This window comes from Lepisosteus platostomus, chromosome 12 (assembly GCF_059453375.1).
Source record: "Lepisosteus platostomus isolate fLepPlt1 chromosome 12, fLepPlt1.hap1, whole genome shotgun sequence".
In the NCBI taxonomy this organism is placed as follows: domain Eukaryota; kingdom Metazoa; phylum Chordata; class Actinopteri; order Semionotiformes; family Lepisosteidae; genus Lepisosteus; species Lepisosteus platostomus.
The window spans coordinates 16316977-16342730 of record NC_142622.1 but is presented as its reverse complement, the minus strand read 5'-3'; the positions used below and the strand labels follow the sequence as shown (position 1 = coordinate 16342730).

Genomic DNA, 25754 nt, shown 5'->3' with positions numbered 1-25754 from the left:
CCTACGCCCCCCGCCCCCTCTGATAGTCAGAAAAGACTGAAAACTCCTAAGTTAATTTAAAGGATCTCCAACGATTAACTCGTCAAACACAAAAGTGCGCGACGTCCCCTTATAATGACGCAAGCGGATGCTGTGGTTTACGTATATTTAAAGTGCCTCGATAGTGCTATTTTTCTAGAAAGGAATAGCTTACGTACGTATTTTCCTCAGTGCAAGCTTTGTTCTGGAGGAAGCGATAAATTAAAACGATAGTAATTAAGTTTAGATTATTTTTTTTTGCAAAGGTGTGTTTTGTGCAAGGTAAGAGCTTCAATCGAAACTGAGTTTTCTTGTGTCGGATTTTCAGGACCGAGCACATGCAAATGAAATAATCACTGTACTACTAGTTGATATTTTGTTTCCATTAGGAATATCTGTATTTATCAGCTGTTGAGTAACACCTTTATCAACCTTTTGGAAATAAATGGCTTAATTTTTTTATTCCATAAAACCTAACCCCGGTGTTGAGATTGCCTATAGTCTTCTTTGTGAATTGAAAATGTTTTGCACCATTGTAGTTTCAGGTTTCGTTCTAATACTATCATCCGCGCATTTAAACGAGTTAACTGACCGTGGGAGTTTGAGCTCACCTAGAAAGTTTGTCTCGTTGCATTTATAATCTTGCGATTGACCTTTTTTTAAAACGTTATTTTTCTTGTAGCTACTTTGCTTTTTCTATCTTAAACGGTCTCGTATTTATCTTTTGTTGTGTACAGTCTCCTTTCCTTTATTATTGAATTTGAGTGGACATTCAATAGAGGAATGCTAACGAAAAGAACATGAGTAAAAATCCAACTTTGAAATTTAAAAGGAGGACGTTTTTCGGGACCTTTTTGACCTAATTTAGCACTGGGTAGTCCATGAGTGGTCTCAAACCACTTGTTTCTTTTTCTTTGGTCGGATTAATCTTGGCACTTGGAAAGCTACTGCCTCACAGTGATTTGGTTCTGGGTCTGATTCTGGCTTGGTCGCCTTCTGGAGTTTGCAGCTCTTTATCCATGTCGATGTGGGTTTTTTCCAGGTGTTACCTGAAAACACCTTAGTTGCCAAAAGTCAGTTCATGAGGAGAGGATTAGTTTGAGAAGTCACAAAGGCAGTGTAGTGCTCACTGTCTGTGCGTCATCGAAGTCGTTTAACATCTGGGTAAATGTGTCCGTCTCTGTATGCTCCCTCAGGTGATCCAGGATGTCGTATATGCTTCCCCATCTCCACAATGGCTGGCAGGTAGACCAAGCCATCCTGTCTGAGGAGGATCGAGTGGTTGTGATTAGGTTTGGTCATGACTGGGACCCTACCTGCATGAAAATGGATGAGGTTTTGTATAGTATTGCTGAAAAGGTAAGTTTGTACTGTAACTGTGGACTTCTTTCTACTTTATTGGATTAAAAAAAGGCCTATTTTTCTACCCCCAAATTAAATAGTTATCTGGAAAACAATAGTGAGAATCATCCATCCAGAACTTGCATTCTTTATATGGGTAATATAAGTAGTTCAATGAACTCTTTATATTAAAGGGATGGTGCTTTATTATTGCCTTGTCTGTATGTTTGCAACATGCATCCCACATCCCTAATCCTGCAGTTTAATAATAAACTTTATTTTATATAGCGCCTTTAAAGGTGGCTTCTCAAAGCGCTTTACAGGATGACAATAACAATAAATAAGAAGACTACAACAATAAATAAGAAAATTTCACAAGACAGGACACAATTATAATTACAGCAATACAACAATAACAATAGAGGAGACCGTGGAAGATGGTATTAAGAAGAGCAGAGGGGTGAAGAATGGAACCAGTTAAGTAAAGGCTTTTCTGAAAAGGAGGGTTTTGAGTCTGGATTTGAAGGAGTTTAGAGAAGGTGACTCTCTAATATCCTTGGGCAAGGAGTTCCAGAGCTTGGGGGCATAGCAGGAGAAGGCCCTGTCACCCATACAATGTAGACGGGCTTGGGGGACAGTAAGGAGGGCAGAATTTGAAGAGCGGAGGTTGCGAGGTGGGGAGTAGGGCGATAAAAGTTCAGACAGGTATTGAGGTGCCAAGCCATGTAAAGCCTTGTAGGTGAGCATGAGGATTTTAAAGTCTACGCGGAATTTGACCGGAAGCCAGTGCAAGGACTCCAGGATAGGAGTAATGTGAACACTTGCACTAGATCTGGTCAGGATTCTGGCTGCTGAATTTTGGACATACTGCAGCTTGTTCAGAGTAGATTTAGATACCCCAGGGAGCAGAGCATTGCAGTAGTCAATTCGAGAGAATACAAATATGTTGATCAGCTTTTCAGCCACAGTTAATGATAGCATAGGGCGTAGTCTTGCGATATTTCTAAGGTGAAAAAAAGATGTTTTGACAGTATGCTGTACATGTGGGTCGAATGTTAAGCCAGAATCGAATATAACCCCAAGGTTTTTCAATTTTGATTGGAGCTCAAGTACAGAGCCATCTACAGACAGGGTTACAGGACTGGCTTTGCGAAGTTGATGGGGGGTACCAATAAGCATGACTTCAGTCTTGTCACAGTTAAGATGAAGGAAGTTTTGAGTCATCCAAATTTTTATGTCAGAGATGCAATTAGATAGAATAGAGACAGCCACATCAGTGTCGGGTTTGGTATGGATGTATATTTGAGTATCGTCAGCGTAAAAATGAAAGCTGAGGCCATGTGATCTTAAAAGCTGACCAAGTGGGAACATGTAAATGCTGAAGAGCAAGGGGCCCAGTATTGAGCCCTGAGGGACACCAGACTTGACAAGACCAATTTCAGACCTGTACCCATTGAGAGAGACAAAGTGACAGCGATCAGTGAGGTAGGACTTAAACCATTTGAGGGCAGTGTCAGAGACTCCAAACACAGTCTCGAGACGAGAAAGCAAGATGTTATGGTCAACAGTGTCAAAGGCAGCACTGAGATCAAGAAGGATGAGTATGGAAAGAGAACCAGAATCAGAAGCTATTAGGAGATCGTTGGTGACTTTGACTAGGGCGGTTTCTGTGCTGTGAAGTTGACGGAAGCCAGATTGGAGGGGTTCGAAAAGGTTGTTTGTCATGAGGTGGTTATGTAACTGAAGTGTGACAGCACGTTCTAGAATTTTAGAGAGAAAGGGTAAGTTGGAGATGGGGCGAAAGTTGTTAAGATTGTCGAGAGCCATGTTAGGCTTCTTTGGCACTGGGGTAATAGCAGCAGTTTTGAGGACCGTTGGTACAATGCCGGTGCTCAAGGATTCATGTATTATATTGAGGACAATGGGACAGAGAGAAGAGAAACAGGACTGGAATAAAGTGGTGGGAATGGGATCTAAAATAGATGTGGTGGGTTTCATGCGCGTAACTAGTTTGTTTAGGGATGCTGAGTCAAGAAGAGAGAAGCTGGAGAGACGGGAACCAGAGAAGTTGGATGAGGAGGGAGGAGGTGTGGAAATTATATCCGTAGTGGAGAGAATGTGATGCCGGATGTTGTCAATCTTAGAACTAAAGAAATCTAAGAATGTGTTGCAAAGTTGTGATGAGGCAGGTAATGTGGTGGGGCAGTTTGGCTTGAGCAGTCTGTTGATGGTGGAGAAAAGATGTCTGGGATTGTTTTGGTGATTTTCAGTTTAGTGCAAAAGCTGTTTCTTACAATAGGTGTCACCACCATGAGGATGAAATTTATTGTGCTGTTCTATAAACTGAGTAGTATTGCTCATTTCCATTAAAACAAACCACCAGTAATTCATTTTTCCAATGGCTTTGCTTTCCTTTTTCTGACATTGTGCCATTTTACCTTTTTCAGGTGAAGAACTTTGCTGTGATTTATCTAGTAGACATCACAGAGGTGCCAGACTTCAACAAGATGTACGAGTTATATGATCCATGTACTGTCATGTTCTTCTTCAGGTGGGTATCTTTTGAAATCTTTTATTTGGAATATCGATGTGAACACCATCATCACAATTGGAGCTTTTTGTCACTGCATGACTGTCTTGTATCTAGTTAGGACGACAGTTCTTTGAATGTTAAGAATTCAAATAGAGTAGATACTGGTTTTGAGCAAAACCTTGCAACTTAAAATCAGCATTTTCCCATCCATCTGTTTACCTTGCTCATTATAACAACATTCAACAGCACCAGTTCTGTCACAATCTATTCTATAAATGTACATCAAGCAAATGATGGAGATCTGCATGTTTATACTGCAATGTACTCTGTGCTTTATAATTCAGAAAGAGAAGAACTGGTGTTTTAAAATTTGTGCAAGTACATTTAAAATAAAAAACAAGTGGCCTTCTCTTGTGTGAGATTTAGTTTAGACAGCACACTGAATTGTCAACTTTTGTCCAGTGCTGCACCCTCCTGCCTTGTCTTTGGCTACACAATGAATCACTGCATACTTAGCTTTTCTCGACACCTTTTGCTTAAAATGACAAGAAACGCAAAGTAACATTCAAGTATGTTCTCAGCCTGCAGGGGGACCAGTGAGTGTAAGTTTAATAAGGAATGACATGGTGTTGTGGGAAATTGAGTGCACAGTTTTCAATTACCAGCATTGTGCACATGCCTGGGTAGAATGAAGAACTTTTCATTCAGGTGATGCCATCTGCCTAGGCAACGTGTGAGTGTTCTGCAACTCAAACCTCCCAAACTATACAGCAGGCATCTCAGTTTCTGATGTCTTCTGTTTTTTTGTGCTATCCAAACTGTTACATAGTTGGTGTAATTATCTAAATCATCATTGCAGTACTAATAATTGGGATTGTAGGTCTTTAATAGGTAATCATATCCTTAATGAAATAAATGTTTCTAATAATCAGCTGTACAATATTTTTAAAGACCTAAATAAATTTACTGCTTAGGGTGTATAAAAAAAAAACAAGAAGACACTGGGGATTTGAGTTTGTATAGTTATGTACAAAATCTCATAAGTCCCCTTTGAGGTCAATTGTATAGATGTTGATAGATTGTTTGCTTTTTCCCTTTGACTAAAGGTTGTGGAGCTTTTAATTTTTCTTTACAGCTGTTTAAACACTTGTAAATCAAAACTCGCAGCATCTGTGATATTTGATTTAGGGGAAAAAAACATCTGATATTGCCAAGTGCTGACTTGTTTTAACAAAACGTAGTGTAAAGCCCTTCAGCTTATTAGTTCTGTCATGGCAAAAATACAAATGTTGAAAAGGAGTAAGCTTTTTTTTTTAATGTTAACTATTCTTATGCTCACTGAAAAGTTCAGAGCTGTCATTCACTGGAAACCTTATTTTTTCAGGAACAAGCACATTATGATTGATCTGGGCACTGGTAATAACAACAAGATTAACTGGACCATGGAGGACAAGCAGGAGATGATAGACATTGTGGAGACTGTTTACAGAGGTGCTCGGAAAGGGCGAGGTCTAGTTGTGTCTCCCAAAGACTATTCCACCAAATACCGCTACTGATTCCCATGGCCTCTCTCTGGGCTACCCGTGCTCTTGTTGGGATTGCAGCTGGGACTTGACTATGGTGCTTTTTTCACCACAATGTGCTGGGAATTTAAGAAGCCGCTCACCACCAGTCTACTTTGGTCTTTTTCTTACTAAGACAGTATCACCTCTTGGGATCATTATAATTGAAAGTGGCCATTTCAGTACAAAATATTTATTTAGATTTTGATTGAATTTAAGTGTCCTTTTGTACCTATTAAAACTATGTGAGCCTATAGTGACTGAAATGTTTTTGTTTGAGATTCAATGACTTTTTCAATGCTGTAGTTTCATACAATATAGTAAATTTATTTTGCAGTACCTTTAACTACCTTTAAGTTTAAAAGTTGAGTTTTTACATGCTCACACTTCTTTCCTGAAAAAAGAATTAGATACTAGGAAAAAAACGTTTTTCTGTTTTATAAAGAAAAGTATTATTAATTAATAATGTATAAGCATGGCAGGCTTAAGCAGCAATTAATTTTAATGATTTAAGTAAAAACCTAGATTGGGCAGACAGCTGTTGGTGACATTTCATACAGTATAGACAAGGGCAGAATGTTGAAAAGTAATCTGGGACAGAAACACAAAGGGCAAATTTATATAGTTAAAAGCATAGAATTTAAATTGGGGTGTGTTGATTGTTACAATTGTATGTGGTAGTTGTATACCTCATCTAAAGAACAATTTATGTATTAAAAATTAGGTCCTTACTCCTTTATTTATGTTATGCAACACAAGCAGCACTTGAAGGAAAACAAAAGGAAGATTCAGTTTAAAGTTTGGCCCAGTACTGTGGTCACCTTCATACTAGATAATATGGTTGCTACATTCTCTTTATTAGTTTCCTTATATTCACTAACACATCACCCTCTCCCTGAAGTCCCACTTAATTAAACTGCAATTAGAGAAGCCATTTCTCATTTCTCCACCTGCTGTGCTGTGAAGCAAAGGCATAACATATTTAGATTTATTTTTGTGGAAGCAAGTGTATTTCAGAATACACAAAAAATTTAGAATCCCCAATTATTTTTGGTTAAACCCACCCAATCTGGAATAGATGTTTGTTTTTTACATCTGGGTTCACAAATATGGCTGCTGTGGCCATACACAGGGGAGAAGGAAGAGGCTTGGAGTCCCCTGTCCTGTTTGCTTTTGAGCCACTTGTTTTATAACACCTAGCCATTAACACAGCCCAATACTGGATCAGTACTAACAGGAGGAAGGGTGCATCAGTCACTCATGCACCTTCAAGCACCCGAGAGGCTGTAGGAGTCACTGTGCTGCTGTGAGAACACTGAACAGCCAATCACGGGGCATAGTCAACTAGTGACATGACCCAAGCTCAAGCCTGAGGCCAAAGATCTTTGCCGGTGTTCAGGTGAATTATTTGGAGGACCCTGAACTTACATTATCCAAAAGTAGGACAAAAGCATTTTTAGCCATCTCAAGACTGGAATGTAAGATACAAGCATTCACAGAAGTCAGCCTGCATGCCTGGTTATGAAGGTCCATTCAATATGGCTGTCTAGCTCAGACTGGTGATGTAAGCTTAGCTTGGTTCCTATCAGCATAAAACAGGCACTGCAAGAAGATTCTTTTTTTGTTACATTTTTTTGGTAGAAAAAGTTGGCAAAAACTAGAAACTACTATGATTCAGTATATACAAACTTTTTATTATGCTGTTTTATTCATCCTTGATAATTCAAGAAATTATCAGGCATAAATGTCTTTGTCTAAATACAGTAAAATAAAGGCTCTTTTGGAACATGCTTTACAAAAACTTATTTAGCACTATGGTAGGGAAATGCATCATAAAACTGATTCTGTGGGTCATTATTGAAATCACTGATGAACACATTTAATCTAAATTTAAACATTACAGTGTATACATTAATTAATATGGGGTGCATGGAAAACACCTTAAGAAAGAAGTGTTCGTATGTAGGGATACATCCCATTCTGCATATGGCACCTGATGGCTTGTGATGCAATAGAAGAAATGGATACAGTTCAGGAGAATTCAGACTGCCTCTTGGGTTGCACTGGAGGAATGTTTCTTACAGCTTGTCTGATCCTAGTGAACAAAGCCACTGCAGTCACAGAGTCCTCCTTTTCTCCATGAGCAGCTTGTTACTCCTTCACTGTTGAATGCATCTTCTTCATTTGTCCTGCTGATGCAAAAGATGAATACCTTTAACACCATGATTTGGGCATCAAGTCCACCTTCAACAGGAAGGTTACTGTTAGGGTTAAGCCAAAACTGCAGAATGTTCTAGAAGAAAAGTTCTTTTGAAGGAGATGGGACAGCAATTCAAAATCAGTGCCCTCTCAACCTAATTCAACTAAAATACAGAAATATGTATTTTTAACCACTTAGTTAACTAGATTAGTCAATTTGGAACAGACTTTCATTTATAAAGTATGCACTTCAAGTGTTCATTTGTACAACAGGTCTTTAATGAGCCGAATTTTTTATTTACAAAATCATGAACATAGCAGAGCTGTGGACACAGCACTTAGTAAACAACACCCAGCTTCACAAACCCCTCCTCATGGCCCTGGTACACATCACACCTGAACATATATAAACAAATAGCACAGACTAGATTTGAACTGGCAACTCCCTCAAATTTGAAAAGAGGACTTTGTCAATAAAGACATAAAGGAGCCCTCACATTTATACTTTTCAGGTTCCTATAACCATTTTTTTTACTGAAAAAATACAAATTGCAATTTTCATTTAAAAGAAAAAACAAATTTGACCATGTGTTTATTGGGGTGTTGGTACCTCTAACGCAACAGAATAACTGGAAAGTAAGTGACTTTTTTTTCTCACTGAATATTTCTTACTTTAAAGTGTGCTTCAGACTCATCCATTCCTGCCTGGGTCATGAGATCGGCCACATTCTTTTCCAGGTCGTCGATCCGAGTTCCCATTTCTTCCAGTGACAAAGTTAAAGAAACCAATGTAGAAATGTCATAGGCACTGCTCTGATCTCTGTGGACTGTCTCTTGCTCAGGGATGCAATAGAAATGTCAGCTTTTGGAGCTTGACCCACCAGCTGAGCCTGAAGCCCTTAACCATATCACCCAGCAGCCATATCGCCCTGCAACTCACAACTGGCAACCCACTGAAGCTAAGCAGGTGTGAGCCTGGTCAGTTCCTGGATGGGAGACCTCCTGGGAAAAACTAAGGTCGCTGCTGGAAGAGGTGTTAGTGAGGCCAGCAGGGGGCGCTCACCATGTGGGTTCTAATCCCCCAGTATAGTGACGGGGACACTATACTGTAAACAGACGCCGTCCTTCGGATGAGACGTAAAACCGAGGTCCTGTCTTTCTATGGTCATTAAAAATCCCAGGGCGTTTCTCGAAAAGAGTAGAGGTGTAACCCGAATAAGGTGGCACCCTGGCCAAATTTCCCATTGGCCCTTACCAATCATGGCCTCCTAATAATCCCCATCTATGAATTGGCTTCATTGATAGCTGATGTGTGGTGAGCGTTCTGGTGCACTATGGCTGCCGTCGCATCATCCAGGTGGATGCTGCACATTGGTGGAGTGTCCAGAAAAGCGCTATATAAGTGTAAGCTATTATTATTATTAACAATTCTACTCTATGATTGTTGTTGGTGGTGGAGTGTCCAGAAAAGCGCTATATAAGTGTAAGCAATTATTATTATTAACAATTCTACTCTATGCTGCCCCCCCAGTGACAGAACATCACCATCGCCGCCCCTCTCAGCCCGTGTTTCACAGAGCTTCAGGTACAGTAGTGGAAAGGATATTTCTTGAAACTATCTGGTCAGACATGGCTTGAAACTTGTTCTGTAGGCCCCGCATCATTGCTTCCACCTGTGCAAAGAACAATTTGTGACGGGTTTAAACGTCGTTCTTCGTATTTGCATATTCATCTGCCGTACTTTAATTTCAAGCTTTATAGACCTGCTTTAAAACACCACTGCTTCGTTACACGTACATTGATTTTTTTTTATATTTTCTACACACCTGTTGGAATTAAAAGGGACTGTGATTAATACTGTTGAAGCAACTGAACGAAAGACATACTAAAACGTATAATAAAGCTATAATTCATTTAATTCAAGAATCCGGAGGCTTATTAAAAAGCAGGTTTAAATTGGCCAAATGTAGATAACTTTGCAACCACCAAGGCTACTGCGTTACTGTGAAGCGTAAATTGTATTTAACATGATATTGCTGCCATGTTTTTTTATTCAAAGACCTAGGCATAGTTAAAAGCGAGAATTTTACAGAGTGGACTTCACCCGCATTCCGTCGAAACGTGTTCTCCCCGACTATCCGACGCTGAAAGCAGAGCAAACTAGTGTAATTTACACACGACCTACTTTCAAACCCGAGCTTTAGCAGGATCACAAGATTCAATACGACGGCGCTTACAGCCAGCATATCATTATAAAATTTAAATGTAGTCAGCTGCACTGTTTCACACCGCTTGCTTTCAAACTAAGAAGGAAGTGTTCAAGGGCTTACCATGTCTGATAAGTCTTGCGGTTTGTTGGGACCAGTCTCTGCCATTGTCCGCCCTCTGTCTCGATTAGATCTGTAGCTTGTTTCCAACCGCCGGGCGCTGAAGTTTGCACTTCATGAGGAATGTCACACAAGCGTCCTCAAACAAACTCCTGGCAACCGCTGCCCTCCTGGAACAACGGGTCAGCCGCCCCAAAAAGCAACTTTTAGAGGAAAAGTTGGAGCGGAGCTGTTGGAGCGCACCGGCCCACAAACTAATGAGGAAACACCTGGGGCGCGTTCACAGACCATTTCTACCGTTAATATTATAAGGGTAGTCTCTTGGTTTTCGCTTTATAATCATTCCTTACATACAACGCTTTTTAGTCGCCACCTGGGCCAATGCGCAGCTGAAGTTATGTGGCACAACAGGAGTTTGAGTGGATACATGAGAAATTACTTAACAGAAATAAAGGGTATTTTAAGGTGGCCAGAATGTATGATCTAAACTTGTACTTCATCGTGATACCAGAATATACCCCTTTCTCTTTCGAAGAGTGCTGCGGGATCTTCAATAACCAGCATTCAGGACCTCAGTTTAATGTCTCATTTGAAGAACGGTACTCCTACAGCACAGTGTTCCCGGCCTCCATACTGGGATAGGTTTGGAAATCCCGGTCCAGAAGAAAGAGCGCCACCTACTGATCCACCAATACCACCTGCACAGCTAACCTAGTTCTCCCAAATCGGGTCTCTCAGCCCTGTGCTGACCAGGCCCAGTGATGTTTAGCTTCTGAGATTTGAGTTTGGGCAAATCTGGCTAAAAAACAGGCATGCCTCTGCCGTCACAACTTCGAGCCATATCCTCTAACCGTAAAATAAACGCTTGTCGCTTTTCCCGAAACAAAACTGGAAAATAGTTTTCCATTAAAACATAGTTCTGATAAAAATCTCAATTTCGATGCTAATTTGTACTGAGAAATATTCACCTTTGGCTGACTGTACTGAATGCGTTTTGGATCTCTATCATCAGTTTTCAATTTCCTTTACGCGGTAAAAGTTGTAAAACAAGAAAGTTAATTTTCACCTTGGATGAGAATCGGTCTTCCTCCGCTAAAACACTTCAGCACGACAAATCTTCAGCGTGGCCTCCGTCCCTTTTCAATTCATTTCCAGGACAGACGTTTTCTTAAATAACTTGCGAGGAGTATCCAAAATTTAAAATGAGACGTCTCAATAAAGGCCTTTATTTCCTGTGTCCCGAAGTGATCAGGTTTACCAGGTAAACTGGGACGTTTCCTGGCTTTGATTTAAGACGCTTTTAATGGTATCTGAAGCGCTTAACCCTTCTATAAGCCCAAGAGAGAGGTAAATGTATTATTTAGTAACGGCAGCAGAGTATTTTAGTAGTATAGCCCTGTCGGAGTCAACAAGAACAGATTAACTCCACCTTGAAGAGTAAGTACAGTAAAACAACGTTTTGACGCTGAAGCTTTCTTCGGGTGTGGTCTTGGTAAAAGCAGTAGTAGCATAAAGTGTTTTACTGCTGCCTGCAGATACTGCAGTAAAATAATAAAAATCCCAGTAGGTGGCTGTAATATAAGATTAGTATTATCTTTTATAGAGAGATTGTAATTAACTGTATGCAACTCCCCTACTCCTGCTGACGGAGGAGTAAGATGATCTGTACTCCCTCATTCACAAGCAAATGTTTTTAATTTTTAACTTGTAACTGGCTTGCTACATCTTAATGAGGGGGGCGGGCACCTCTCTGATTAAGACCGAAAACACGGGTGATTTAACTTTATTCTAGCCGTTCATTTCCATAAAGTAATACAGACCGTAGCTGAAATAAAGACTAGGGAGTAACTAATTGGGTTTGTTAAAGAAGGCGGAGAGAAAAGCCGCTAACAAACTTGCTTTACAATTGAAGGATGATTTAAGCGTTCTGCGCTTGTATAATTTCTACCTTTAACGTGTAATTTTATTGTTCTGATTGCATGCGTGGTGTGCACACACAAAAGTGCGTCAGCCACGAGATAGGGCACTGCGCCCAACACCTTTAGGACCCAACGGAGGCGCGGCTGGCCGTGTCGTCATATGGTGATTATGATGTCATAACTACCCAACAAGGAAGCTCCCCCATCGCTTAGTGCAGCTGCAGCAGCGGGGAGAGGATCTGCCAGCTGCCACCAACTTTAAACCCGTGTGTGTGCAAACTAAAGAAGGGGTTGTTACCTCTGCTACTCGGCGCCCAACCAAAGGGGATGCCCTTCTGCCACAATCATGTGTTGATGATGGTAAGGACGCCACGGAAGATTAAAGCAATCGCGTTTCGCCATCGCATCGGATGAGTCTGTTGCTGCGACTAGGTGAGCGAATATTCATGAAATAAGAGTGTGAGGAACGATTTAGCCCCCGGGGACAGTGTGTATGATTAAATCACGTTTCTTTTAACTTGTATTCCCATCTGCTGTGTGGCCTCCCGGAGGATCATACACAAAGGACGATCGAGTATTAATACACCAGCAAAGGCAATTAAAACGAGCAGAATGCACACGGACGCTGATCTGTCTCTTTCACTGTTTTTTGCGTATTTACATCATACGATTGGGTAACACTGCTAATTCACTCATCTCTCTCAGTTTGTCTCCATGCCCCTCTGACAGTTGAGTATTAGTTATAGATTACGCACGCCCACGGTTTATGTCGTTGTTGAATTACACCTGTCTGTGAGCCGTGCGTCAGTGATCCTTTCATTCTTTTCGCTTTGCAATGCAGGATGTGGCCGGGGTTGCGTGGCAGTGATGCGGCATCCGTAGCTGTGATCTCATCCCGGAGCTTGAACATGCTACAGCCGGGCTGGTCAGAGCTGTAGAAGAAATCCAAAGTAACTAGACTTCCAGGAAGTACCTCAAGCGGTGACTCTCCTTTATTGACTTACTCAACACTTCAGCTGTTAACACGCCAAGAAGTCCCGAGACGAAGGAGCTGCCGCGCCGGTGTTTGATTAAGGAACCAACTAGGACGACAAAGTTGTGTTTTTCCCCCCCGTTTTTGAACAGAGGCGCCATATACCGTATGCATTTTTAAAAACGCTCAAGCTATTCAAGATGGAAGATGAGGTCTTCGAGCAGATCATTTCTGTGCTTAACCAGCTGGTGTCCTGGATCGCTGCTGGGGCCATGATGTTTGGAGGTGTGGTACCTTACATCCCGCAGTACAGGGACATCCGGAGGAGCCAGAACGCCGAGGGGTTTTCGACCTACGTGTGTCTCGTCTTACTGGTGGCCAATATTTTAAGGATTCTCTTTTGGTGAGTTACAGTATACTGCTGTGCGTCTGTCGTGGCGTGATGTAACGTCTGTGCAGTAGCTACAGCTGTATAAAATGATTAGCTAAAGACACCAGGTGTGTGTGTCCTGTATGGGGAATATGAAACGGGAGTGCAGTGAGAATATCCAGGCTCCACAGAGGCAGGATCGAACCTGGGATCCTGGAGGTGTGAGGCACTAGTTCTGACCTCCATGCCATCCTAATGACCCAAAAACCGTACACAGAACAGACTGTCCTCATTCAAACTGTTTAAAACTGTTTCCTGATGTCATATTTAACATAGATGCTAACATAGTAGATTGTTACCCTTTAATGATCATATCATGAGGAATGGTGATCCCTAGAGATAATGAAGAGAAGTCAACACCTTATAATTTTTTAAGCACTCTTTCATGGGTTGTGGTAACTCATCACATGCTACAGTCATGTAACTAATGTATCCTCAGGGCAACTGACTTTGCTGTGTGAATTCTATGGATAAGGCCCACAATCCCACAATTGTGCTCTGTGTGTTTGATGTAAAGATTTCTCTTGATTTTCAAGATATATCTTCTACTAAATTGAATTGCAGCCTCTGATGTTGATTGTAACAAAATGAATAATGTTCTTGTTTCTTAGTATCCTTTTAAAAGTTCACCAGTTGCCATTTTAAGCCCATGTTTACACTCGAACACATTCCAAGTTTCGGTTTTCAAAAGAACAGCGTCCGCCCTTGGGGTTACTGTACAAAGCAATTCTGAAAGCGGTAGAGGGGAAAGTGTTTTGATACGTTGCTAGTGCATAAATAAAAACCTTCTGCTGATTCAGTACTTTGGAAACATCAAGATGCTGTTTATCTGCTCTAAAACCGGAGCTGAAGGCCGACTCTCACCTGTGATAATAGTGACCTGTAGCACCACCTGGTGCTCATTGGCTGATACCTCTTCAGGTCAGATGCTTGAAAGTGAGAAGATGCAGACTGGAGGCTCTTCAGTTGTCGTGATGATGCCCAGTCATTTATAAATATTGGGAACCATCTAGACAGAAGGTTGAGCTCCGGCTCGACATGCCCACACCATTCCCTTAACTGTAACCTCGCTTGTGCAAAGTCAAATTCCCCTGAAAAGCCACTCTTCCACTGAGGTGCTGACTAGAACCAAAAATACTGATGGCCAAAGGGAGCTACAAGCTACAAGCAGGTATTCTGTTTGTTTTTAAAACCTAAAGATTTAGGCAAATAAAAACACAGATTGCAACCTTGTCTTCAGAAGGCCGATTCTCACGATTCCCTGGCGTGTAGCTACTACGCAGTGCCAGATCCACCAGGCCTGTTTGACGGCCATGTCTGGCCCATGTACATGAAACAAAAACAAGTTGAACTTTCTGAACTTCCACTCTCCTCTTCCCTACCGCGCCCATGTGTGTAAGAATATCACGATGTTTTGAGAGAATAAAGGCCGAAGCTGCTTTTGCTCACCATGACCTCTTGGTTTGTCGTTTGCCTTATCTCTCCAGGTTTGGGAGGTATTTTGAGACACCTCTGTTGTGGCAGAGCATAATCATGATTGTGACCATGCTGGTGATGCTCAACCTCTGTACAGACGTGCGGGTGGCTACAGAAAACAACACCAAGAGGCGCTCCTTCTTAGGTCAGTGACGGGTGCTTTTTATTACCTCTGATAAGAGTGGTCCCTCCGGCAGGTAGGTTGCTGAGATAATGCTGGATTTGCTCACTTGATACCTAGAGAGTTTCTTCATAGCAAATACTGTCGCATTTCTTTAGTTGTGAAAATAATGACTTAACGAGCGTCTGCCGAAATGTAAAATGTCACGAAACTGCAAGTGATGGATCTGAATGTTCTTTTTTTTCCCTTGCAGTACAGGCTGCATGTTGTTCAGATGCTTCCGTTCTTGGCTGTGAAACCATACAGATTCCATACAAAGACGGCACTGAAATTCCCCCTTTGTAGCGTCAAGCAGTCGGCAGCAATGTTTTCACCTGCTGTTTTGTGTAGTACCAAGACCGAAATGTTTTCTCTCTGTTTCTGTGGGTGGGAGGCTGTGTAGGAACTCCATGGCGCGCAACCGTGCTGTGCTCTTAGCAAAAGAGATAAAGAGACGTGGGGCAGAATTCCCCTGTGTGTGAATTCCTTAACCAGGAAAGGCACTCGTTTGGAGTGTAGGTTGAACCCTGCAGTCTGGACATCGCTGGGTTTGAGCTAGGGCCGTATCCTAGGGTGACTGTTGCCAGGATACCTAAGTAGTTGAGCATTGCCAGGCGTTGGGTGGGCATTAATCTGTGGTGGCAGAAGTAAAAGATGGAGAGAGTGCTAGTGGCTGTGTGGCGCTCGTGGCATGCTCAGTGACCGGTGGAAGTGCTGAAAGAAGATGTGTTTGGTTCTTTGTTCTCTTTGTGTAGCACAGACGTTGTAGGAAGCTGTGTTGTTCAGTGATTGATTGCCGATTCCAGGTTGGGTGGACATGTAGTAGAGTAATTGGCAATATCCATTTGGTGGGTAAATGAACTAAAGATGTGCAACACGCCCTTGCTGTACGACTATTGATTATGACCCGGTGTATGTGTGCTAAGCAGACGTCCCTGTGTGGGCCGACATACCACATTTGAAGTGATAAAAACATGAGTCCCACAGGAACAATTAGTGTCATGCCAGCACAGAGCAGAGTGAACACAGTGTCCATTGAGTGGTGAGCGACATAGAGGTGAGGAATTGATAACTGTAGAGAAGAAATGCCATCGCGCGGGGAGGTGAGAAATCTCAGTGGGAGGAGGGCGGTGTCTGGGGTTCTTTTTATTAACATTCATTTTTAACTCGCTAAAACCATACTTATGACATGCCAGTTATAGATGTTCACGAAGAAAATGTATACCATTTTAGTAATTTGTTTTGCAGACTTCAAATATACTCAGAGGCATTAAAATGCAACCATGAGTACTGGAACTGATGGCATGTGGTGGCTTTTTAACTCCACTCTTTTGGCTCCTGTGGAATTTCATTTCTAAGAACTAAAAGGTGGAGAACAAATTAACTTGTATATAAGTTCATAGAAGTTCTGTAGGGAAATCCCTGTTCAAACATCTTTTCCTTTGGTTCTTAAAAGCAACTGCAAAACTGTGCTAATACGTCTACATGTTTCATGTGACTCCCGAGACAGGGATTAGCCTATTTAAAGAAATAACAACTGAGATTGCCTGATGAAGCCTACAGACGTTTGGCTGGGTGAAGCAGGCTGGTGGGAGAGGGGGTGTTCCGCAGGTATCAACTCCTGTGACTGGGTGGGCGCCTCCTGCTGTCTGGGAGGTAGAACTGCATGTTTTCCTGTCTTTGGGCTTTCAGCTCTTCTTAGCAAACTCCTTGTCATCTTGTATCGCAACAAGGCCGCCAGGTTTAAAACAACATCACCATGAAGATGCTCTTTGCCTTTACCTATTTCCAAACATCTACCGTTAAAATTAATTCAGCTGTGCTGGGGTACAGTCTGCTGTTCTCTCTCGGCCAGGTGTGGGAGTGACCTCAGAGCTGGGTACAGTCTGCTGTGCTGTCGGCCAGGTGTGGAGAGTGACCTCAGCACTGGGGTACTGTCTGCTCTGTGCTCTCGGCCAGGTGTGGAGAGTGACACAAGTCTGGCCTGCTCACCTCTCGAGGCTTGAATCTTGTTGTGCTCTGTGGTGTTAACTTTACTGCACAGGCTGCAGTGAGTCAGCAAAGCACTGTTGAAATGAATCTTTTCAGGCTGTGTATAATGGCAGCTTGTGCCTCGTTCTTACAAAGAGGACTTGTCTTTCATTGTTATTTACAGTAACCCAGAAAAAAAATGTGAAGGTCTACAAAATAATGCTTTGTTCTGACTGAGACATTTAAGAAGCAAAGTGTCCTAAAATTAATTGAAATGGTACCATTTATATGTATATTCGTAGAGTTATAGGTAATGCTGGCAGTGCACATGAGGACAATCTCATCTCAAGTAGACCTGTGAATGTTTTCGGTTTCCTGTACAAGAGGCATTTTATTCTTTTATAAGTAAAGTTGTTAATGTTTTCTCAGTCTTTGGCCTTTGTAACACTGGTCTGCAGGCGTCTGGGAACCTGTAGCTGTTTATGTTTAATGTAGATAAGATGTGTACTGTATAAAGGGAAAATGTGTCATACAGAACATTTTTCCTGCTAGCTTTCATTTTGGTATAAATCCTTTCTTTAGAAAAATCCTTGAAACAGTTGTGTCTTTGGGAAGTGCAGCAGTAAGACCACACATGCGGACAGGGCTCCACGCACCTGTAGCAGAGGCTCTGGGAATGGGCAAGGGCACAGCACACAGGCACACAGCTGGGGGCGGAGCTGATCAACAGCCAGGCCTGTGGATGCAGGCCAGCTCCGGTAATTTGTGACAAGTTTCCGTAGTGTGTCCTACTTTTCAGGCTTTCTCTAAACCACTGTTGAAGCCAAGGATAATCTGGAATAACCTTCATGAGAACAGGAAAAAAAAAAGAGAACGAAAACTCAGATCAGCTTAAACCCCCTGTAGAAATCCTGTCTGAGAATTGGAATTAATTCTCTTTCAGTATAAAGCTGTTGTCACACCCCTTTTTATCGGATGTGAATGTGAGGCTTGTGTAAAATGCAGTATACCTTACAAGGAGGATTTCTCTAACAGATATGCGCGTTATATAATACTGTAAAAAACGAACTATTATGGGTTGTTGTTTTTTTTTTTATAAAAGGCTTTTGTTGCTCTTTCAGGCAGAAAATGGGCTGTTCACCAAGTGCTAGATCAGATCAAAACAGACGGACCGATTCTTTGTACTTTTCTGGGAACTGCATTAATATCCGTTCTCTGTAGGATGCCTGAGTTACTGACCCTTTGCGTTTTAGAAAGAAAAGGACAAATATGGCAATTAGTGGCATGTTTTCTCATTTCTATGTTCTTTATGAGCCTTCCAGTGGTGTAGGAGTTTTTATTTCATGTCATTCTGCTGATGTGAACATGTATGCCTAGGGTGTGATGTTAATATTCCTTTCTGTGATGAACAATTATTACCTTGCTTTAAGTTTCTCTGCAGGATAGAAAATTGTACATAAGTATCGAATGGAGCTGTGCTTTGGGCAGTTTCTAAACCACGTGATTAACTTCTTTTCTTTTTGGGATCACTGTATTACAAACCAAGCTTGTTTTCTTTCTCTTTCTCTTATTTTGCCTTTGTCTGTAGCAACAGACAGTAAGGATGAAGAGATCAAAGTCCCTAAGAGGCTCTTTCTGGGTATGTATTGCTTTGAACCTCCTCCCCGTGTGATATGAAGCCCTGGTCACCATTGGCTGTTCATCAGCTCCTTTCATTTGCATTATTCTGCATGATGCTTGGTCTGTCTGAATGTTTTGTAACATAGCATTGTGAACTCTTCACATAACATCCCCCACCTTGACTGAGCTTGTCGAAGATTTCTGTTTTTTTCTGATTTCTGACTTTTCTGTTTCAAAATCCTTGCCCTGACTAATTGCACTGCATGCACTACTGATAGCTGTGTGTGTTCACACTAGGTGAAAATGTAACAGTCTTCAGTGTGTCTCTCTGGAGGTGTAGGAATATCTCAGGTTATACTGGCAAATTTCGTTTTAATAATATTCACTACTTTCTTTTTGATATATTAGCTTGAATGAAGATAATGATACTTGAATGTTTTCATATCGCTTGTCCATTTCAGAATAAAGGTTACCTAAAATGTGTTTTTTACATTAAATAATGTTTCCTTTCAGTTTCTTATTCCTAATCTATAAGTGACCTTTTTCATCTTTGGTTTTGTAACCGTCAGTATACAGTAGTTGCTGAAATGGTGATACAGTGGTTTACCAAGTAGTGCTGTTGCTTATCAGCTCTTGGTTTCTGAGTTCTATTGGAGTGTGCACGTTCTCTCTGTGTTTGTGGTGTTTTGTCTAAATATTCTGGCTATCACAGACATTCTGGACAGGTTAACAGGTGTGTTCTGGGTATTTCAATTGACTGGTTTTCCTGTTAGATAGTAAGTGACATTCTAGATAACATAGGGGATTCTTGGATCAGTACTGTTTAAAAACAGCTCTCTGTCTGTCCTATAGGCAGTAGGACCTGCTTATACACATGAATAAAAAGAAGGCCTGGATTAGAGAACTCTTACATACACTTTGTCTTTTGATCAAGACTTTCTAAATTTAAAACTGAAACTTTCTGCAGGTTGATGGACTAAGTGGTCTGTCTAGCAAGGCAGACATGTGATTAGCCTCTGTTACAGGGATGTGAGATCTCTCATAACCCATGGTTCTCTGAGCAGAGCTTAATAATAAGGACATTGTGAGAAGAAATGCAAGTTCTACAACCAGCTTGAAATGCCTCAAGTAGGGAGCTGTGTCAGGCTGCAAAGGAACAAGTAAAGGGTTGTTCCATGCTGAAAAGAGAAGAAAAGAAACGCAATGTTTCAGCTGTGTAGCCCTCTTAGGAGGTCCTACTGCCTAAAGGACAGACGGAGAGCTGTTTTTAAACAGTAGTGATCCAAGAATCCCCCATGTTATCTAGAATGTCACTTACTATCTAACAGGCAAACCAGTCCATTGAAGGACCCAGAACGCACCTGTTAATCTGTCCCGAAGAAGGCTCCACAGCCGAAACGTTGTTTCTTTTCGTCTCTTTTCAACATGGAATAAACTTTCAGATTTCAGTAATTTTCAGAATGCCTTTTGCATCTCTCATTTCTTAACATTGAGTAGAAATTATTAAATAGTCCTGGCCTTTTGTCAGACTCATCTTTGTCCCCGTTGTCTGAACGTCGGATTCCAGAACCGAATCTTCCACTGGTGACATTAAGCATTTAGACAGTTGGAGATGATAATATTTTGACCATCTTGGACACCAGAGGGCAACAATGTACAACGCATGTAAAAATAAACACTGGCTTTCCTTGGTTTGGCAATCACCCTCAGTAACTGTCTGAGTAAACAACAGCAATGTTATTTTCCTTGTTGCGTTATATAGCATTCTGTTATACAAGTGTCGGATATCTGTGGACTGGACCAGATCTCATAAAGCATTATATTTCAAGAAAGGAACACATCTGTAAAGAGTTTGGGGCTCCAATCTTGGTAAACTTCAGGATTTAGAAAAACAAACCCAATACCTCAGTGTTTTGTGAAAGATGGCTGTTGTAGTCTTTTTCTGGGTTCAGTTCTGTCCAGTAATTTGTTAGCAGACCCATTTATCTGAAATGGCTAAGGCAGGCTGTATCGGGAGGGGCAATGCATTGGTCATTACTGTTAATGACCAAGTAAAGCCATATGAATAATAGTGACATGGAGGCAGCAGAGACTTCCATTAGAACCTCAGTTTTGTCTTAAATTAGAATAGTGGAGTAAGAGGGGAGACTTCCTCAGGAGTGACAAATTTGGGGCTTTTGAATTAAGATGGATTTTTCTGACACTGACTCCTTGGCCTTAACTATGTATTATTCATACACAGCCACCTCAGGTGTTACTGTTGCCCTGATGGGTCTCCTTGTTCACTGTACTGACATTTTATTGAACACGCATGACCCAACAGATCAACAGGGGATGTAAAGAGACCATCACATCAGGGGTCTCCAAGTGTCTGGTTTCTTTACAGAGGTGATTATTTCATGTAGTATAATAGTTTATGAAATCCGGCGCAGTCCCCAGATATCTGACTCTTCTACAACAGATTGCTGCATAACGCAGCTCAGGAAAATCCCATCACTGTTGTCTCTGTGATTCCAGGCTGGACGTCTATGGTGCCTGCTTGGCACCAGGATGCAGGTACGGTCTTGTAAGATTTCGCCCTATTTCTCTTTCTGGACAAACGTGCCTGTTCACTGGTCTCTGATCCCTAGACGTTACACACCATCCCACACCTCATTCAGTGGGGCTCAAATGTGGGCCCCACACAATCAACCAGAGGACGTGTATTGTACTGCTGGGCATGTCGTCATGTCAAAGCAATCCAGCGGGAAGGTCTTGGGCCTTAATCAGTGTGGGGTACCTACAGTTGGGCTGCCATCAATAACAAGTGGAGTTCTGTACTAATTGGACCCTCACACTTAGACCCCCCTTTGACTGGTCTGGTGTAAGCAGTAATTGCATCATTGGGCACTTGTGCATTTTCCCCACGGAAAACAGTCTGCAGTAGCTTTACACTCTGTCCACCAGGGGGCTCTGTTGAGTCTCAGTATTTTTCAGTCGAAAGCAGGTTCTGCTTTACCAAATACAAATGGTCAGAAATTTAGTAATTGTCTCCTTGCAGAAAGTGCAATATGTTTTGCAGCCTTGGGCTCTGCAATTGCCCGATTCTTACTGGAAGTGGTTTTACAGCAGTGTGCAAGCTTAGATTTAACGCAAGTTCGTCCCTTCGTTATCTTAAAAGCTGCTTATTCCTGGTAATAGTTCCCCCTGACTAATTATCAGTATAATGTTGGACCACTGGACCATTCATCGGTCCACTGTGGAAGGCACACTCGGGTATAATTCAGAGATGCTGATTAACCTAGGCAGAATGTCATTGGAAGGTTGGACGCAACTGGAAATCCTGGAAAATACTTTTGGACCTAGAGAGAATGTACAGGCTTCACACCAAAAGCACCCAAGTGTGTAATCAGAGCTGTGTGACACCCTGTATAAAAGCATTTGTAATCATAAGCCGTACTGTACTGTACACAGTGTTCTAGATACATGTGCAGAGACCTGTCACTTGTTCAACCTCTCTCTCGCTGTTAGAATGCAGGTAATGTGTTGTCTGTGTTTCTCTAACAAGTTTGCAAAACATTGTGAAAGTTAGAATAAAGCTTCTTGATAATTTAAACTCTGAAATAGTTTTGAAACCTCAGTTGTGCTCACTGATTTTCTTTTAGAGTTTAGGTTAATATATATGAGCAGATCATAATTCTTGTTTAAATTGTTATTAAAAGTTTTAGAACTCAGTTTGTAAAGAGCTCTGAAAGTGAACGTCTGAAACATTGCAGTCAAGTGCAGATTGTCCTTGCCTTACTGCAGAGTTAGTTCTCATGGGTGTCCACTTGGTGGTGCTAAAAAACTGCTCCATAAAATGAAGGACATGTACAAAAATGTAGCCTGTTGCAAATGGACTGTGAGAAGTAGAAAAAACAGAGGGTTCTGCAGTTATGCTAGCAATATTTTTTTGCTTTTTTTCTGCCCACACACAAACGAATACTCAGCTTTCTGAACCCCTTTCCAACATCGAAACAGTTAGTTTCACATGCTTTATTCTTATTACAGTTTGTTTTTTTAAGTGAATACTAAAATAGGTCCTAGCTGAAGAACAAGCACTTTTTTGTCAGTTGTATGCAAATTCATCTGAGGTTCATGTGATGGAAATGTTTTTTTTTCTAATGCGACAGAGACCTGCCAGTATATTTTATCTTGAAATCTCTAGTGTGTCAGGACTGATTCCTGGTGGGCATATTTATTTTAAGTTTTATATTTTAAGCAGTTTCATGAATTTCCAGCCACTGTTTGGGCAATTTTGCCCTGCATTTGTGGTCCAGGTTGCAGACGGGTTTACTCTCATCAGCTATATTCCAAAGCTCTACTGTTCTGGGTAAGGAAAGTATCACCGTTTCCTACAGAAAGGGCTACATCTTTTTCTCCTTTTGCATTTGAAGGAAGCACATTGGATTCCATTCTTAACAGTAGGCTCGTGTTGTTCTATTTCCCTGCAGTTTTGTTTTTAAGAACTTTTCGTCGGTGTCTCTTTCGCGAAAACAAAATCCAGTTTAACATGACAAACTGTGTTAGTTCCTGACTGTTGCATTGTGCTCCGTGTCTATTATCAGCTGTGCTTAGTGACAGTTTTAAACTGGGAGAGGCTCCCGTTAGTGTAAATGACACAGTTTTCCGACAGCGTCGACTGTTTGTCTTCTGCAACATTTTGTTGTTCTGCTTGGAGGAAGGCACATCTGTAAAGTTTCCAGCAGCTTTCATGGTGTTATTAATATTCGTGCGAGTGCTTGATCCCAGGGAATGCTGGGCTGCCTGTCCTGTGGGGTCCGAATACTGTACATGCTACTCAGTCCCTTTAGCTAAGAAGCGCTGTTTGACAGCCTTTCCAGGTCACAATTCCTTGGCTTCTGTTCCTTTATTAACATGAGGCTTGCTCATACATTTTCTGGCACATTACACCCAATTCATTTAATATCAGCTTGTACTGTCAGTAAGTGAGAGATAATGCTTCTGCTTATCTTTGTGCAATATTTGAGCAGTCTGATCTGACTTGCACACCGGAGTTTAAATTACTGAAGCAGGCGAGACCATCTTCATAAATGTGCAAAGAATGCTGTATTACGGCAGCGTCTGGAGAGGAGAGATCTGGTGTGGAAAGGCAAGCTGGAGCAGACGTTTGCTGCTCCTGAATACTGTGTCTGATAACATCGTAAAGCATCATATGAGATTTATACCATTATTACAGATCCAGGAATCTCATGGCCAGATCTTTCCCCATCGGCCTTTACCTCACTGCATTCTTTTGGGAGCAAAGGTGTCGGAGCCGATGCCAATTTTTAATGGCCTGTGTGTGCAAACATTTCAGGTTGTGCAAATTTTATTTCCAGTGACAAAAACTTGTGCGCATTAAATTGAGTGTATGTAAAATTGTAAACCTGAAATTATTTTTTGTTAATATAGTCATTCTCATAGAAGCATAGAGATCCAAAGACCGGGACAGCGATTCAGCTAACCCAATCATAGAGACTGAGGGTCGCGCGAGCATAATCAGTGAGGTATGAGACTGCGAGAGCAAAGATATCGATTATAGAGTAGCAGTAATAATGCACACAGCCAAGTTGGGCCTCTCGCAGGCAGTCTCGTGGTCAATTTAGCATTTTTCAATTGTCGACCATGTTTGTGTTATCATCATGTTTTTTTTAAATTATTTTTCTTGTGCGCTGGTTTTCTAACCTGTGTTCGCGCGCAGACGCACCCAGCTTAGAGGGAACATGGGTCAGAGCCGTAGGCAAAGAAATAGTTTGAGAGTCTTCACATCATTCCCTCGTTCTGTCTGGTGCCTTCTCTGCTGATCTGGAACTGACTGAGCACCTGAGCAGGAACCTGAACATGAAGAACAAGACACCAAGGAGAAACCCGATGCATGTGTTTTAGGTTTTCAAGCAGAAGACTTTTCTGGGTGCAGCACTACCACCTTTTAGCCTGATCTCGGAAGTGAGGCTGAGCCTGGTCAGTACCAGGATCAGAATCCTCTAACTAATACCAATAGGTGGCGCTCTTCCCTCTGGACCAGAATATCCAGTCCTAAGCCTCAGTATGGTGGCTTGGATAAAGCACTGGGATGAAATGCTCTGCATAAATGCGATGAAGTATCACTCTTCACCAAAAAGTTTGTGGATTGTTTAACCAAATGTGCAAGATGGGCTGATTATTTGTAACCCAGGCATTTGGTCAGACAGCCTTACAGATAAGAAAGTAGCACAGTCTGATCTGTCTTACCACCAGGGGACACATTGTATTGTAAAGCTGAAGTGAGAGATGTGCAGCTCCTCCATTCGGCACTAACTCGCCTGTCTGGTGCCGTGGCACTTGCAGAAAAGATACAGCTACAAAAACACTTACATCGTTTTCAAAAGTAGGCTCTTCCCAAATGGGGTTTCCCATTTGATATTTCTGCTAGGCTTGTGAAAAGCCCTGCCCTTCTCCACATTAAATGTAATCTGCAAATGCTTGCACAGTTCTTAATTGTAGTTTTATTCTGCTTCGCTGTTTCTTCAGTGTTTGCTAATCCTCTTATTAGATGAACAGTGTTCATACGTCATTTGCAGACTGTAACAGACTCGAGATCGTTGCTGTGGATCAGAAAGAGTGGATCTCTGTGGTTCCCCACTTATTGTTATTTCTCTCCATTAACCAGTTCTTAAGCCAAATACATACAGTGATGTGAAAAAGAAACTACACCCTCTTAAGATTCTACAGTTTAACATATTAGGACATATCTGACCTTCCCCTAGTCCAAACTGTAGACAAATCTAACTTCATGTGACAAAGAACACAGAAACTTTAGTTTGTCATTATTTAACAAAAAGTAGCACTTGGTGAGGACTAGTTGAAGGTCAGATATGTCTTAATATGTAAAACCACAGAATCGTAAGGGGGCTGTTGCCTGCATTTGGCAAAATGAAAAATCAGAATATACCGTATCATGTGCTCTGTTGGAATGCATCATTGCCATTTTAAAGAACTCTTGCGAGTGAGATAAGTTACCATTTCTAAATTAATTTTGACTATTGCTTTGAATCCTCTAGTTTAGATGTAAGCACTATTTCCACAACATTTTGTGTAATAGGAATAAAACTTATCAGTCTATAATTGGTATTCTTTGCTGTTGGATGTGCCTCAACTTCCAAATCAAGTAAATTGATGTTGGCCTACTTTATATTAGACAGGCTGGGTTATTGAATAATCATTT

General features: G+C 41.5%; 3 protein-coding genes across 9 annotated transcripts in view; 2 read left to right on the top strand and 1 right to left on the bottom strand.

The window, feature by feature from the left end:
• The first annotated feature begins 128 nt into the window (after positions 1-128).
• txnl4a (thioredoxin-like 4A) lies at positions 129-5708 on the top strand. Its single transcript, XM_088601156.1, has 4 exons — positions 129-300; positions 1215-1377; positions 3807-3910; positions 5277-5708. The coding sequence occupies exons 2-4, from the start codon at positions 1225-1227 to the stop codon at positions 5446-5448; spliced, it is 429 nt and encodes a 142-aa protein (XP_088457282.1). The 5' UTR covers positions 129-300; positions 1215-1224; the 3' UTR covers positions 5449-5708.
• A 680-nt stretch (positions 5709-6388) lies between these two features.
• hsbp1l1 (heat shock factor binding protein 1 like 1) lies at positions 6389-11652 on the bottom strand. Of its 5 annotated transcripts, none has more exons than XM_088601159.1 (5): positions 11047-11652; positions 9984-10183; positions 9260-9326; positions 8326-8420; positions 6389-7646 (listed from the first exon to the last, which is right to left on the bottom strand). In XM_088601159.1, the coding sequence occupies exons 2-5, from the start codon at positions 10026-10028 to the stop codon at positions 7635-7637; spliced, it is 219 nt and encodes a 72-aa protein (XP_088457285.1). In that variant the 5' UTR covers positions 10029-10183; positions 11047-11652; the 3' UTR covers positions 6389-7634. The 5 variants fall into 5 exon arrangements, with proteins under 5 accessions (XP_088457285.1, XP_088457283.1, XP_088457287.1 ...); XM_088601157.1 differs by having other exon boundaries at positions 9984-10150; positions 11047-11651; XM_088601161.1 differs by having other exon boundaries at positions 6389-7643; positions 9984-10150; positions 11047-11651.
• Positions 11653-11966: 314 nt separating this feature from the next.
• slc66a2 (solute carrier family 66 member 2) overlaps positions 11967-25754 on the top strand; it is a 33403-nt gene continuing 19615 nt past the window's right edge. Inside the window, exons 1-4 of one of the 3 annotated variants that reach the window (XM_088601154.1) lie at positions 11967-12259; positions 12741-13275; positions 14790-14923; positions 18498-18548. In XM_088601154.1, the coding sequence (XP_088457280.1) occupies positions 13073-13275; positions 14790-14923; positions 18498-18548 (388 nt within the window). In that variant the 5' untranslated portion in view covers positions 11967-12259; positions 12741-13072. Of the gene's footprint in view, positions 12332-12740; positions 13276-14789; positions 14924-18497; positions 18549-25754 lie in introns of all 3 variants that reach the window. The other 2 variants (XM_088601153.1, XM_088601155.1) reach the window with 2 other exon arrangements.

Coding starts and splice junctions, on each gene's coding strand:
- txnl4a (XM_088601156.1), top strand. CDS start 1,225: ATGTCGTATATGCTTCCCCATCTCCACAATGGCTGGCAGGTAGACCAA. Junction 1,378..3,806: donor TGTATAGTATTGCTGAAAAG/GTAAGTTTGTAC, acceptor TACCTTTTTCAG/GTGAAGAACTTTGCTGTGAT. Junction 3,911..5,276: donor ACTGTCATGTTCTTCTTCAG/GTGGGTATCTTT, acceptor TTATTTTTTCAG/GAACAAGCACATTATGATTG.
- hsbp1l1 (XM_088601159.1), bottom strand. CDS start 10,028: ATGGCAGAGACTGGTCCCAACAAACCGCAAGACTTATCAGACATG. Junction 9,327..9,983: donor CGCAAGACTTATCAGACATG/GTAAGCCCTTGA, acceptor TTCTTTGCACAG/GTGGAAGCAATGATGCGGGG. Junction 8,421..9,259: donor TGACCAGATAGTTTCAAGAA/ATATCCTTTCCA, acceptor TAACTTTGTCAC/TGGAAGAAATGGGAACTCGG.